At 39.9% G+C, this 16,896-nt stretch overlaps 2 protein-coding genes across 2 annotated transcripts in view; both read right to left on the reverse strand.

Annotated features, from left to right (window-relative positions):
* The window catches only part of LOC123509281, a 34,037-nt gene extending 23,236 nt beyond the window's left edge, over positions 1-10,801 (reverse strand). The window contains exon 1 of the mRNA XM_045263481.1: positions 10,687-10,801. The gene's annotated coding sequence lies outside the window, so the exon portion shown is untranslated. The remainder of the gene's footprint in view (positions 1-10,686) is intronic.
* Positions 10,802-13,887: 3,086 nt separating this feature from the next.
* Positions 13,888-14,196, reverse strand: LOC123509282 (piggyBac transposable element-derived protein 3-like). Its single transcript, XM_045263482.1, has one exon. The coding sequence runs from the start codon at positions 14,194-14,196 to the stop codon at positions 13,888-13,890; it is 309 nt and encodes a 102-aa protein (XP_045119417.1).
* Between the last annotated feature and the right edge of the window lie 2,700 nt (positions 14,197-16,896).

The following is a 16,896-nucleotide window of genomic DNA, read 5'->3' on the forward strand; positions in this document are numbered from 1 at the left end:
ACTTCTAGCAACTAGCAATTTTATTCGCATATTGACGTGTGAACCTGCCTTTAGTGAAGCTAGGTTTTGATCAAGTTAGGTTATATTAAGTTAGATTAGGCTAAATTAAGGTAGGTTTATATTAGATAGGTCTAGATCAAGTTGAATCAGGTTTAGATTATGTTAAATAAAGTTAGGTTTCCAGTGGATCAGGTTGGGTCTAGATAAACTTATAACACTGAGTGGTAATTCCATTGAGTACTTCACAATTCAAAAGCATAAGAAATAATAAAATTTTAAATAGCATTAACCCTTTTAATACTGGGATACATTTCGATGTTGAGATATATGTACCATAAGAGTAAGGGTTCTCAACCTTTTTAATCTTATGTACCCCTCGAAGTCTTTCAGCATTGATCACGTACACCTTACCCACAATGCAGCGTCAGGAAGGGTAACAATAAATGCATGGGTTATTGACTTAATTTATTAAATTTAAATTGTGTTATATATGTGGAGCAGACAAAATTTTTAATTAATATTAGTATGTTTCTATGAGGTAGTGTCGATAGGAACTGGTACCTCACAGGGAGACACTATGTGACTAACATGCAATATATTTACCAAAAAATGAACTGTATCAGACAATTTTTGATCATTATGGCAGTGAACTAGTGTTGCTTGCAGCTAGTTGCAACTTGTAACTAGTAACAGTGATAGATAAGTCACTGTGTGTGTGAATAATGTATAAAATAATAAATCAGAACAAATATTATAAGTTTGCAAGGTTGTGTGGCAACTGTAATACAAGAGAACTTCCTCTCAAGTGATATAACTCCAAGAGTTTTTTTGTTAACATTGTTAATGTGTCCTGGTTCTAGTGAAGGACACATCCAGCCTAGCACATGTAGCCACATTGTATACTACAAACAAATTTGCAGCTAATGTAAACTGAAGCATTTTCAGAAACCTGCCACGTACCCTCAAAATTCCTCTCATGTACCCCTGGGGGTACGCGTACCCCAGGTTGAGAACCCCTGCATTAGACCATTTGCGGATGGATGGATGGATTTTCATTTATGCGCCGCAACAGCGAAGGTCATATGGCGCCGTCGACAAAAAGGTTTAAAAGAAAATTTATAAAATAACTAAAAGCAGTTAAAAAAAAAAAAAAAAAAAAAGCTAAAAAACTATAAAAAAACAATGAAACTATATAAAACATTAAAATACATAAATAAGATTCTAAAATTCACAAATAAGGGAGAAGGCCAGCCTCTCCCAAAAAACAGAATATATCATGGCCAAGGACCAGACACGCTAGTCCAAGGACCTGAGATAGGTGATAGACACCGCTATCTCTACCGCGACAGCGGTAGAGATAGCGGTGTCGTAACTCGATCAAACTAGGGCACTCTATAAGGAACACCTGCCAGACTGATAAAAAGAGGGGAAAACCATACTAAACGCAACGCCTGCGTTGGATTTGGAACCATCAGTAAAAACGGGGATTTCATCAAAATGGATAAAAAAGTGTTCTAAAAACAGTGTGTGGGACAGAGCTGGCAGAAAATCCTTCTTGCCATCCATGGCAGGAGGGTATAATGACACAACAGGAAGCTGCCAATAACCAACTCGTGGGAGCTGGAAAGAGTAGACAGGAGTGGGGTCGATAGACAAATCCATCATGAGGTTTGCCACTCGAAGGCCAAAAGGTTTAGGTAGACTCGGTTGAGTGACATACACCTGTGAACGCGAGTCCCGCAATATTGACAGACAAGGGACGGAATCAGGAAGACGGTGGGTGCGAAACCAACACCGGAGCATCAAAGACTGGCGCCGGAGGTCCAGCGGCCAGAAGCCAGCATCCACTAATAAGCTAGGAATTGGAGATGTCCGAAATGCACCCGTAGCCAAGCGGACCCCAGCATGATGCACGGAGTCAAACATGCGTAGCCGTGCATCCGTTGCAGAAGAGTAGATCTCACAACCGTATTCCAGCTTAGGAAGGATTAGTGTACGGTGAAGCAGCAGCAAAGTGTTCCTGTCCGCACCCCAAGAGGTGTGACTTAAAACCCGAAGAAGGGATAGTGCCTGCCGACAAGACGCCTTAAGAGAACGGAAATGGGGAACCCAGGTGAGACGGTTGTCAAGTAAAAGGCCAAGATATCGAGTCGCCTCCACGCATGAGAGGCGTCTATTGGCGAGGTATAAATCAGGGTCTGGATGGACACCACGGTTGCGACAAAAATGTATGACTACGGTCTTCGAGGTGGAGAATCGAAAACCGTTCATGTTGGCCCAACTGGACACCCTATTGATCGCCAGTTGGAGCTTGCACTCAATCAGTGACATCCTAGCAGCAACAAAAGAAATACATAAATCATCAACATATAAGGAGCTGTGAATGCCATCTGGGAGAGTATCTATCACACTATTAACCTGCTAAGAACGATGGCCGCAAAATTCGCACCCTCCCATTACCGCAATTATCATCAAAAATCAACTCTTATAAATTACTCTGGAAAAAAATCTGCTGTTTGTAGACATGACAATGCATCATCCTACAAGTTTTTATTGCTCTACTCACTATGGTTGTCTCAGAATAATAACCAATAGTTGGAGAAGATTGTGGTAGCGGCAACTCGGGGAGGTGCTTTTATGTGTATTCTTACATAATGTAAGGCACTGCTCATGTTTTTTTGTGTTTTCACATGTTTTTCATGTTTTCACTCATATTGGCTGATTATAGTTACGTATGTTTTTATCAGGCGTGGATGACGATTTTGTCACAATAGCGGGGTCGGGATCTACCTCCAACCTGTGCACTTTGCGTCTTGTCCTGCCTTGACTATCACTTTTATCACTAAACTTTAGCTTCCTCTTAGCACCAGGAGCCATAGTTGTAAATAATAGTTCCGTAAATAAGTAAATACGTAAATAATTATCACCGCGACACGACGCTCACGCACCTCACAGAAATTTGCGGGAGACTAGCTGGCTAGAGCGGTGTGCTTCCTGGGAGCCGACAGTACTACCATAGGACTATGTCATGACCAAATATAGCAGCGCTACCAATGCTAGTGCGGTTTTTATTAGCGCTCAAAGTAGCTGCCCCATTTAAGGACTGTCGGAAGTGTGCTATGCAGCCGTATTTAAGGCCTGTCGGAGTTTTCGAGTTAATGGCGACTGCGAATAGTGTAACACTAAGAATACTTCCCTGTGGGACACCATCATTTAGAGCAGTAGCCTCGGAGAGAACACTCCCAACTCGAACCCGTAAAAGACGTCTAGATAAAAACTGCTGAATAAAAATAGGAGGGTGGCCACAAAGGCCAAAATTAAAGAAAGACTGTAAAATGCCATGACACCAAGCTGTGTCGTAGGCCTTCTCCAGGTCAAAAAAGACTGTTACTTGATGGTGGTGATTAGCACAAATAGAAGACTCTAGGGATAAAAGAGCATCAGTAGTAGACCTCATCTTTCGGAAGCCGTACTGTACCGAGGACAGGTACTTCCCCCTCTCCAAGTACCACATGAGTCTTACATTTACCATCTTTTCTAACACTTTACAAATGCAAGATGTCAAAGATATAGGACGGTAGTTCGTAGCCTGCAGATTATCTTTCGCAGGCTTTGGAAATGGGAGAACCACTGCGACAGCCCAAGAAGATGGAAAGTCACCGGTATGCCAAATAATATTATAAAGATTTAATAAAAAGTTAAAAGCACTATCAGACATGTGGCGCAGGAAGGCATAAGGAATATCATCTTGGCCAGGAGAAGAGTCGTGACACTGGGACAAAGCAGTCCGCAACTCGAAGGCAGAGAAGGGGACATTATAAGACTCCCTCCAGTGGAAGAAAAATTTATGCCGAGAGATTCCATTCTCTGGCGGTGACGTGCGCCGGGCTGCAGGATGCCTCCGGGAAACACTTTCTGAGAACTCGGCTAATCATCTCTGTTGCCTTGGATAATAGTTGTTATGAGAGGGCAAAGCGTTTCTGAATACGAGTCATAATTGCAATGTACATCATTACTTAACGTTGACACTACTGTTTGGTCCACCTTTCCTTAATCCTTGGAACTTATTATTTCATCTTATGTAAGGGAAATCTGGTGAAGGGCTACAAAAACAAATTCTACAACTCCCTGCATGGTTCTGTACTTTGAATTTCAATGACTGGCGATCGCTTCACTGTGTAGATCATTACTTAACACTGCTGTCTGGTTCACCTTTCCTTAATCATCTGAACTTACTCAATTTATATGTAAGGAAAACCTGGTGAAGGGCTACAAAAACAATTAAACTCAGCAACTCCCTGCCTGATTATGTACTTTGAATTTCCTATGACTGGACTTCATTTTTAAGGTTTCAAGACATTTATCTCTTTCTTTTTGGCTAACTCTCTCAGACCTTTTTTTTTTTATGCACAAGGGGAAGCCAACACACCCCACCTCCCCAAAGAAAAAGGCCCACTCAATTGCCAGTTCCCTTAAAGATTAATAGAGTTAGCCAAAAGTCTGGGCCTAATTCTGCAGATTAGCTGTGATATTAGTTTACTTTCTTGCCATGGGGACTGACAACTAAGAGGTCCTTTTTTTGCATTTCATATTGTCCCCTCTTACATAAAAACAAAAGGGCCCAATCAGATGCCAGTCCACGGCCATAAGATGAATACATAAAAAGAATAACATTGAAGTAACACTAGGTCAAATAAAGTTTAATACAATCAGGTTAGCAATTTCACTGCTGATCCCTGATGGTAGATTATAATTAAAAAAAAAAATAAATAAATAAAATAAAAAATATAATCAACATGTAAAGCAGTGGTGGCTGTTATGCCCATGCTCTGAAACACTTCCATGTCACACCTTCACTATCTTTGAAGGGCTCTAGTTGAAGAGATACAGGTTTTTCAGGATGTTTCTGTAATTCTAGTGACATGTCAACATGTTTTCTGCATTATCAACAGGACAAATACTCTTTAGAACTTGGCTAATTGTCTATGTAGTCTTTCAAAATGGTTATGGTAAGAGAGGGAAGTGTTTCTGAATATAGTGCTTAGTCTGACTGGAGGATCTATCTCTCCCTCATCCAGTCTTGGCCTTACTACTTGAGGTGTGGTATGATAAAGCCCTCCCGGTACCAGTCAAGTAACCAGCTGAGGAAACCAAAATAAATAACACAACTCTGGGACTCCCTGCCTGTTTCTGTATTCCCAACTTCCCATGGCTTGACTTGAGGTTTCAAGGCATCTATTCCTTTCTTTTGACTAACTCTCTGGGGCCATCAAGGGGACTAAATAAGCCTTTCTTTTTTATTAGTTTATGTTACGCTTCAGCAAATTTTCCTGTATTGCATAAGGAGAAACTTATTGAATTTTTACTCTTTTGTCTGAAAATATTCCTTCTTATAGATTTAGTGTTTTGAATGACTCTGTTAACTGTTTCCACTGGAGATGTTACACCCACAGCCCTATTTTCAATCATTATTGGCTAAAATATGGTCTAAGACTCTTAGAGCTAAATTTGATGTAAAATAGATATAAAAGAGCCAAATACTGCTTCTTACTATCCAAAAATAAATAAGGAGCTTCACTACTGGTGCTATTTTTGTTAGAATGGCAGACATATCTTAACCCCTTCAGTACTATGTCACATTTTTACTTGGAAATTTGTGTACGACTAGACCATTTTATTGACATTAGGAAGGGTCTATGGAGGTCAGAAGATTAACCCCTTCAGTACCATGATGTGCTTTCATATTTGCTCTGATTACTATTTGATGATTTTACACAGCTTCAGGAACTTATATGGGGGTTGAAATAGTGAAGACTCTGTGCATCAATCTTCTAACTTCCATAGACCCTTCCTAATGTCAATGAAATTGTCTAATCACACCCAAACTCGTGCTAAAAATGCGTCCCAGCACTGAAGAGTTTAATGGCCACGTCTTTATTATTTTAATCCCACACAAGTTTCTGAAGCTTTACAAAATGATCAAATAGTAAGAATCATTGTACTGAAGGGGTTAATGTTGATTTTGCTGCTAAAATTCTAAAGAACAACAAACTAAACTATTACTTAATCTGACTGACAACTGCCAATTTAATGTGAAATGTGGAGGGGAACTGTTGGTCTGAAGGCAGAAAGAATACATCTTTTTTTTTTCAAATACTAGTGGCATTACTATAAAATAATTTCTTAAACACAAACATGAAAGTGAAAATACACAGAATAAAGGGCTCTATCTGATGAGAGATGTCCCACAGGCAAGAAAGTAAGCTAACAATCTGCATCATTGGGCCTTGTGCCTCATACACACCACACTAATATGCTCAGGTACCATTCTTACTGTACTAAATGTCTGTCAAGCTTTTAACCCCTTCAGTACCAGGACATGTTTCCATATTCATTCTGGTTACTATTTGGTGATTTTATACAGCTTCAGAAACTCATTTGGTGGATTAGAATAGTGAAGACTGTGGCCATTAATCCTCTGACCTCCATAGACTTTCCTAATGTCAATAAAATGGTCTAATGGTACACAAAACTCAAGGTAAAAAAGTGTCCCAGTACTGAAAGGGCTAAAATAGTGAAGACTGTGGCCATTAATCCTCTGACCTCCATAGACCCTTCCTAATGTCAATAAAATGGTCTAATGGTAACATAACATAACATAACATATAACATAACATAAATAATAGGATAACAAAGGGCCACCAGGGTCCATCTAGGTTATCCTGTATCAGTCGCACAGCGACCTCGTCATCAGTACTTAAAGATACACTTACAAGTACACAATACATTATATACACAAAACTCAATGTGTCCCAGTACTGAAAGGGCTAAAATAATGAAAACTGTGGCCATTAATCCTCTGACCTCCATAGACCCTTCCTAATGTCAATAAAATGGTCTAATGGTACACAAAACTCAAGGAAAAAACGTGTCCCAGTACTGAAAGGGCTAAAATAGTGAAGACTGTGGCCATTAATCCTCTGACCTCCATAGACCCTTCCTAATGTCAATAAAATGGTCTAATGGTACACAAAACACAAGGTAAAAATGTGTCCCAGTACTGAAGGGGTTAATCCATAGAAGTTTAACGTTTACCCAGGACAGATGGTGAAGGGGTTGAGGGGGCAGGGGAAAACCTACTCCACCCCCAATAGGCAAGGTGAGGTTAGTGGAGGTTTGGTTGTAATCTTATGTTACAGGTTAGGTTTTATCAAGGTGGGTTCACATGTGTTAGTATGCAACTGAAATTGTAAGTTGGTAGAGTTTCCAACTGAATAGTAGTGACTAGTGACTGGAAAAACCAGCTGCAAAAACAAGACCAACATGTTGACCTTGTTCAGTCGATTTGTGACTTTGTTTACATAGTGACATCACGGACAAAGGTTTGAAAATGTTGTATCCAGATGCAGAGAAAATGTTGGGAGTTGGTGAGGGAAAAAGAGCACATCAGGGACCCTGAAAGTGAATTCTACAGCAAAGAAAAGCTTACACAAATTGACATTCGATGAGATAACTTCCACTCTCCAGGAACTGCCTCCCTCTATGCAGGGTGTTGTTGGAGGTGAGAACTGAATACTTGTGATGATTTAATTTGATCACCACCAGAGGATGACATCTTGTTGGCTAGCTGTTTGTTTACATTCACTTCCTGCCAACCAGCCGGTACTTTCCAGTCGCTATGTGTGAATGTGTTCTGACTAGAAGGGCTCAATCAATACTACTAGCAACTTGCAATTTCAATCACATATTGATACGTGTGAACCCACCTTTAAGAGTTAGGTTTAGTTACTTTAAATTAGACTATCAGTAATCAAAGGATTTCTTACCAATTTAGCCAAATCTAACATCTTAGGCTTTTCTGGAATTGCAAAATCTGGTCCACTTTGCCTTTCCTTACACGAAGACCCTGCTTTACCAAGAGGTCCCCAAATTTGTTAGTGTTGGGAAACGGGACTGGTAGTGAAAGGGAGAAGATCCTTATTCTGCAGTTATACCAATATCCCATCTATCTTAACCTAACCTACTTAATGAACCAACCTAACCTTCCAATAAGAATGCTATTGTTATTAAAAGTCAGATTGCAGTGTTCAGCCTAGTAATGCTGGCAAGATACATTGCATGGCCAGCGACACACAGACACACAGCTGCTCACCGGTGTATCCTGAGTGTTGTCAAACCTTCGCTCAGCAACTAACTAACGATAAGATGAGTCAATACAGCTGTGTTGTGGGCTACTGGTTTTTTTTCTGACTACTGAGCGACACTGTCCTAATACAGACATCCCTCCAGCTGTCCCCATTTCCTGGCTTCCCTTTCACAGCTCTTTCACTCAGCTGACAGGACATGAGAATGAAAATATGATAACCAAAACTAACCTAACCTAAACTTTAACCTAACCAAACCTAGCAAGCATAACCTAAGCATGCTATTGGTCAGAAGGGGTCCAAGGAAGATGTATTAGCAGTGTGTGTCGTCTCAACTAGGTTATGTTAGGTCAGGTTAGGTTATCATACAGACAAACCCCAAATAATGAATGATTACACAACAAATTTTCGCCACAACGAATGTTTTGTTTTCTTACCCTTGAATCATATAATTAACACCAAACCCTACTATAACAACATTTTTATTGGGGAAATTTTGGCCAAGTCTGAAAACTGCGCCAAATTACCACCACCACCACCACCACCAGCTACTGCTGCGTCAGAATTCAACACATTCGGATTTTTTATTTTATTTTAATTTATTTGATTTCTTTACTCATCCTAGGACCCCATACAGCAAATTTTTGCATAACGAACACTTTTTTTTAACCTAACCAATTTGCTATGCGGGGTTTGCCCTGTATTTTCATTCCCACATCCTGTCAGCTGAGTGAAAGAGCTGTGAAGGGTGAGCCAGGACACCAGGAGAGCTTGAGGGATGGTTATATTAGGACAGTGACAATGTCGCACAAATCATAACACAGAGCAAATAAAAAATTCATGATGGAGAGGAAAGTAGAAAGAGAGATTGACAGAATAAGTAAATACAGATGCAAATGGAAGATACAGAAAAGTGAAGAAAAGTTTAAAATAATTCATTCAACTCAGTATAAAACAAAACAGTATATACTAAATGGTAAAACATTAATACAAACATAGAAGGGAAACTCCTAGGATTAAAACCCCATACAACAGGTCTCAGAGGGCATGGTACAGAAGAAATAAGAAAACAGGAGAAGGCATATTGTCTAAATTACAACAATTTACGAACCTTACACTTAAAATCAAACCAACTTTAATCACAACATTACTAATACCCGTCAAGGAATATTCACCAACACCACTATGCTCAATCCCTGGTGCCACCGTGGTACATTGGAACACTGCGTGCTTTGGAGTCCGAGGGGTCTCCAAGTGCACGGGTTTGAATCCTGTCCACGGTCCGAGTGTAGGTTGGGCTTCCTCACTCAGGGGAATGATTTCCTGGCAGGTGGGTTTTGAGATAACAGGTACCCCCCAAAAATATCCCCTTTAGCCCAAAATTTTCTGTGAAAAGCCCACATGGTATAAATAAATAAATAAATAAAATGAGCTTATTCAACTTTACTTTTCATTACTAAATAGTTAAACCTAACCAACAATAAACAGAATCTTAAAATCCAGTGACAAAAAGGGAGGACACACACAAAACAACAGCAATGGGTAAAAGTACACAATAGGATCTCCCCCTTTTCCTCCATCCAACCCCCCACCTGTCCCAGCAAGCTTGGGGGACTGTGGGGAATAAGAAATTTAAGGGGGGGAGCCAAAAGAGGTGAGATATGGTGATTAAAAAATCCATGGACAAAAACAGCCATTTTTTAAGGAAAAATTTGGAAAATGTAAAAATTCATGGATTATTTTCAGTGAAATTATCTTTACCTAACGTAATAACCTGCTAGCCAGGAAGCTGTGCCCCCAGACCTCGTCCTAAACTATACTAACCTAACCGTCCACCTAACCTAATCTAACCATCCACCTAACTTAACCTAACCTAAATTGTATACCCTCATACAAGACTGATCATTGTGGACTTAAATTCTGCAGGCACCGGAATATTCATTTAATTACTATGGCCTTACAAAAGCCGTCCCCACATCAAAAACATCAGGGACATGATGTATATATAGTAAGTATTCTATCACCTTGCATGCTTGTTTCAGTGATTACAAAGTAGGTGCCATTCTTTACTTTTCCCACCAGAGTAACACAATACTATGGAAAACAGCTTCAAAAAAAAAAAAAAAAAAAAAAAAAAAGCAGTGTAGTAAGCCCACACAATATCAATCTCCAACACTCTTTCACACTTCTCTTCCTACAACCTTTCCCTTTACCTTTTCTTCATTACTATTAACCCCCACTTTACTATATGGTATAAAAAAAAAAAAAATTAGCTTATTCAACTTTACTTTTCATTATCAAATAGCTAAACCTAACCAACAATAAACACAGAATCTTAAAATCCAGTGATAAAAAGGGAGGACACACACAAAACAACAGCAAGGTAAAACAATATTAAGGAAAACAGCTTCAAATAAATAATAATAAAAAAAAAAAAAGCTGAAGCCAACACAAACTGCAACTCTCACACTTTTCCCACGACCTTTCTCTTTATCTTTTCCTCTTTACTATGAACTTCACTAACAAGATAAACGACACTCACTGCTCAACACCCACACAGACCAACACTGGCTCCACCAACCCCAGCCTGGCCTTCAATACCCTTAACCTCAGGGCCTTCCCACACAAGTCCAGCCAGCTTCACCGCATCTTATCTGAAACTGTAACCGCAAACTGCACATCTGGGGCGCTACAAAAGCTGTCACTCACAACCTACACGGCCCCAGCAATTCACCGAGAAGACTCATTGAATGTCTCTGTTTACGTGGTGCAGCACAAGCCACCACTCCAACAGGAAGGCCAGCGAGTGGTGAGTGGTGACGACAGTGTTGACGAGTCGTGGTGACAGTGAACCGCCCTTCAACACCACCAACGACCAGATTTTTTAACATAACATAAATAAAAAGGATAACAAAGGGCCACCAGGGCCCATCTAGGTTATCCTGTGTCAGTCGCACAACGACCTCGTCATCAGTACTTAAAGATACACTTACAAGTACACAATACATTATATACTACGTAATTCTAAATATTTGGCCCATTAACAGGGCTAAGTCCTGCAGCGAAATCCTCTACAATTTGTGGTCCCCATACATGGGGATCATGTCTTGTTTAACTATAGTAAATTTCTTATAAAAACTATCATGCAGTGCTATACATAATTATAAATCTAATAAATTTAAGTGCTTATCTAATCTTTTTAAACATTGTCAAACTATTGCTATTTACAACCGTCTCAGGCAATGCATTCCAGAAGTCTACCACCCTGTGACTAAAGAAATATTTTCTTCTATCTAACCTGCAGCCTTGCTTTCTAATCTTCCTGCCATGATTTCTAGTCCTATTTCCCTCCTCTAAGGTAAAGAAAGATCTCACATCTATGTAGTTTGTATCTGAGAACATTTTAAATAACTCTATCATATCCCCTCTTATACATCTCCTCTCAAATGAAAACATGTTTAATTCCTTTAATCTATCTCTATACTCCAGGCGCTTTAATGCTAGTATCATCCTAGTTGCTCTTCTCTGAACTGCTTCTAACATGTTGATATCCTGCCTATAGTGGGGTGACCAGGCCTGTATGCAATACTCTAAATGGGGCCTAACATAGGAATTATATAAGCTACGCACCACTTCCTTACTTTTATAACTAACATTTCTATTTATAAAACCCAGGATCCTATTTGCCCTATTTCTTGCTTCTAAACATTGCTTTGAAAATTTCATAGTCCTGTCTATCACTACTCCTAAATCCTTTCCTTCCTCTACTGCCTCTAGCCAACATCCCTCCATCTCATAGTTAAAGTTTGTGTTGTCTTTACCTAAATGCATAACCTGACACTTTTTAGAATTAAACTCCATCTGCCACCTGTCTGCCCATGCTATCAGCCTGTCCAGGTCTCGTTGTATTCTGTAATTGTCCTTTTCATCCTGTACTGCACATGCTATCTTAGTATCATCTGCAAACTTTGATACTTTGCTACTAATTCCTATATCTAAATCGTTAATGTACACCAAGAAAAGAAGAGGGCCTAGCACTGATCCTTGGGGTACCCCACTCACCACTTCCTTCCACTCAGACATTGCCCCATTTAATACTACTCTCTGTTTCCTATCAGAAAGCCATTCACTAATCCACTCAACTAACCTACCCCCTATCCCATGTAGTCTCAATTTGTACACTAGCCTCCTATGCGGTACCTTATCAAACGCCTTGCTAAAATCTAGATATATAACATCTATGCTATTTCCATCATCTAACTCCTTGGTAATATATTCTAAGATATCGAGCAAATTTGTAAGACAGGACCTCCCTGATCTAAAGCCATGTTGGGTATCTCTAATTAATCTATTCTCATTCAAATGCTCCCAAATACTACCCTTAAGGTAGATAACAGAGTAGAGTCCTTATGGCTGGATGTTAGAGTAAACAAAAGTAAGGTTATTAGAGTAGGAGCTTTTATAGACCAACTAGCCAGTCAGCAGATGTAGACATCCTTATGGTAGATGAGATAAATAGGGGGTGTACTAGTCAGACAATTATCTTAGGGGATTTTAATCTTAAGTCAGTTAGAGGCGCGTTTTTGATAGTCCACGCTTAAGGCAGCCTTAAGCCTGGCTTAAGGCTGACGTCATTTTGTGTTCTTTCATGTCCCCAAACTTGAGCCAGAGCGTAGCCCGCCTTCAGGCAGGGCCGGCCAAACTCAAGCCAGCTGCAGAGCAGGCTCGACTTTCCGCTAGCCAGTTGTGACGTCACATGTAAATAAACAAATTATAAGACATGACGAATGAATGCTCCATTAGCTGCTGTTGATAGTTCTGCACCAAACTGAATGCTGTTTCAGTATCTTCTGGTATCTCTGGCAAGTCTGGAAACATGATGGACTGGACTGTTGATGCAGGGAGGAAAGATAGCAACTAGGATGATACCAGCTTTGAAGCGCCTGGAGTATTAGAGATAGATTAAAGGCATTAAACATGTTTTCATTTTGAGAGGAGATGTATAAGAGGGGATATTTAAAATGTTCTCAGATACAAACTACATAGATGTGAGATCTTTCTTTACCTTAGAGGAGGGAAGTAGGACTAGAAATCATGGCAGGAAGATTAGAAAGCAAGGCTGCAGGTTAGATATAAGAAAATATTTCTTTAGTCATAGGGTGGTAGACTTCTGGAATGCATTGCCAGAGACGGTTGTAAATAGCACTAGTTTGACAATGTTTAAAAACAGATTAGATAAGCACTTAAATTTATTAGATTTATAATTATGTATAGCGCTGCATGATAGTTTTTATAAGAAATTTACTATAGTTAAACAAGACATGATCCCCATGTATGGGGACCACAAATTGTAGAGGATTTCGCTGCAGGACTTAGCCCTGTTAACCCTTTAATGGCTGACCTATCTTCCTCTGAATGCTTTTCTTTCATTTTTGGATTAGAAGGTCTTAGATGTTGGCTGATGACACTCCGACTTTTGTTTTTACGTTACAATACTATTTTCATATGAATTTTTCATGTTCCCAAAATGGGAACGTTGGCATGATACATGACACAAACATATCCTGATGATATGAAAACAAGCCTTCACAATTTTTATTCATTTATTGCCGCTATATGATACTGAACATATAAATCTCACAAAAAAAAAACATGCAAGTCCATGATTCCAGTTGAAAAAAAATATATATATTTATTCTTGTGAATAACAGACTATTTCCATTTATTTATGTTTGGTACTAGTTTACTTCTGATGATAGGCTTCACTGCACACCTTGTGGAGTCTCTTTCCACATTTTGTGCACTGCAGTCGTGTGTTCTTCATACAGAGGCAGCATCTACCTTGAGTGCATGAGTCCAGAATGTGATTCACTCCGTCGTACCTCACTGCTTTTGCTGGCTGTACGGAGGGTCCTCCAAGTCTCTTCCTGTGTTCTTGAACCTTTACCATTGCTCGAGCAATTTCTCTCCTGAACATTATATGTGACATACCTGCCGATCCACCAATATATTGGTAGAATCTGAAAGCAGCCACCACTGCCAGATTTAGCATGTTTGAGAAAATGTTCCACCACCATTTCTTTGAACGCAAACACGGCCTGTAAGAGGACAACATTCTGTCACACACATCAACGCCTCCCATTCCCTTGTTGTACAATGTACATGTGAATGAGATGTGGCTGCTCAACTGCTTTCTTGTTCTCTTTCCTCACACGTCGTTCTACTTTGTGAATTGGATTTACACCATAGTAGTTGCTGGCAACTGTCACACTAGAGTTGTCATTCCATTTGACACACAATACTGTACCATCTGATTTGTAGTCAAAATAGCCTCGTTCTTTTTTTTCAACTTCTTTCTTTGAGGGGAGAGGACACTTGCCTGTTCTGTTATCTCGAACAGTTCCACAGGCTCGAAACCCTTTTGCAGTGAGTTCTGTCAGTAATCCATGGCTTGTGAAGAAATTGTCAAAGAACACTACATGGTGGTCAGGACTTTCAACTGGCTGCAACATTGACATCACGACATGTGACCCCAGTTGTCGAGTCTTCGAGTCACCCTCTATGCCACAATAGATGGAAAAATTGTATGGATATCCATGTACTCCACATAGCATCCACATTTTATAGCCAAATCTTATTGGTTTGTTCCTTATGAACTGCTTAGCAGAGTGATGACCATGATACGGAATCATAGATTCATCAATGCTTAGTAGTTCATGAAAAACACCAAACTTTTGGCAGTTACTTCTTATCATTTCAAGTAAGGGCAAGACCTTGGCCATCTTTGAGCCTGCTAGATTTGAGTTATCAGCAAGGTGCAGGTACCTTTTGATGGTACGGAATCTGTCCCTGCTCATTGTTTTGGCAAATACAGGTGCTACCAAATCTTCACTTGTGGACCAATAATCATTTTCAGATGGCAGACTGTGGTATCCACTTATAAGCAATAGGCCTAGGAATTTACGTATTACCGAATGATAGCAGGGACAGGGACAGTGGCCTTATATATTGCACGGTTGTATTAGGCTACTGCAGGATCCAACGTGTCTCAGTCTTCATACGTTACCTCTTAGAAGCACATAGATTTACGTAAGACAACATGCCAACGTTCCCATTTTGGGAACATATAAATTTTCTTCTTATGAATCGCAAACCAGAAATAATTTCATCATTCTGATTGTCTCATCTAAAAAATTAGTGTCTGACGAAAGATGAAACAATGTATTGCAATCATTGGACGGGAAATCTGAGCAATGGTGAAATTCAGGAGAAAAACACTCAAGATAACTAAAATGGCAATTTTGAAATATTAAAAAAATATATTAATTTCTTGATTGCATACAGTACAACCATATATATTACATAATCAACATCAGCCAAACCATTTTAGTGCTCATTGAGAGCAATGAAATAATTAGGTTTCTTTTGGTGAATATTTACTCCCATGTTCCCAAAATGGGAACGTTGGCGCTTAAAGGGTTAATGGGCCAAATATTTAGAATTAGTATATAATGTATTGTGTACTTGTAAGTGTATCTTTAAGTACTGATGACGAGGTCGCTGTGCGACTGGTACAGGATAACCTAGATGGGCCCTGGTGGCCCTTTGCTATCCTATTATTCATGTTATGTTATGTTATGTTATGGAGGAAAGATAAGTTACAAAGCTGCAGCATATCTTGCACTTCCTGTTCGTCTGCCATCTTTATTGTTGTCATCTGTCAACTGGTGACTGGTCACGTGATCGAAGGTCTAGCAAGCCCGTTTTCCATTGTCCCAGGTTCTGCTTAAGCCTGCCTTAATACCATTAACCTGACTGGAAATGAAGGATTTTTTTTTACATAAATAACTACTCCTCCACCTATCCTACCAATTCTCTGGTGTAAATACATAATGTATCCATCTACTTCATATTCTTTCCTATTTTCCCTAAACTTTTCCTCATTTACCCATGCCTCTGTGACACATACAACATCTAAGTCCTCCTCAACTATATAACTAGATAACTCGTCCTTCTTGTTCCTAAGACTCCTGGCATTTACATAAAAAACATTTAAGTCCTGCTAACTTCCTAGATGCTGTCTCCTTATTTGGAATCCTAATCTTATTCTCTCCTATTTGCACTTGGAAATCTTTCCTAACCTTTTACTATCTCTGTTTATCCTATCTAATTTATGTCTAACATCTTTCTTCTGGAATGCATTTGTTACCTCACCCCCTACACTCCATCCCAACTCCCCCCTCCAGACATCCACTCAGCACATCCACACCCTTCCTACTCAGATGCACACCATCCCTAGCATACAAATCCCTTCGCCCATAGAACCTATCCCATACATCCACAAAGCTGACACCCACATCCTTACACATCCCTTTTACCCGTTCATTCACACCAATGGCTCTAGACAACCATTCCCTGCTAACATACACACGAGGCAAGATTCCTGACACTACACACCTCCTACCACTCTCCCTTATCTTGCCTAACATTTCCCGAAATCTTGCCACTAACTCCGCCGACCCACCTGCTCTGACATCGTTCCCACCTACGTGCAAAACTACTACACCCTCCCTCTCCATCCCCCCAACCCTCTTCTGCACCTCCTCACTCACTGCCTTCACACCTGCACCAGGCATACACACGTTCGTCCTCCTATCCCTGTCTTTCCCACAGAAAGTGCTATCTAAGAACCTAACCCTTTACTACAATCTTAAAAATATTCCACATATCCTGTGCAGTTTTATTTCCAAAA

The sequence above is a fragment of the Portunus trituberculatus genome, chromosome 26 (genome assembly GCF_017591435.1).
Source record: "Portunus trituberculatus isolate SZX2019 chromosome 26, ASM1759143v1, whole genome shotgun sequence".
NCBI lineage: Eukaryota > Metazoa > Arthropoda > Malacostraca > Decapoda > Portunidae > Portunus > Portunus trituberculatus.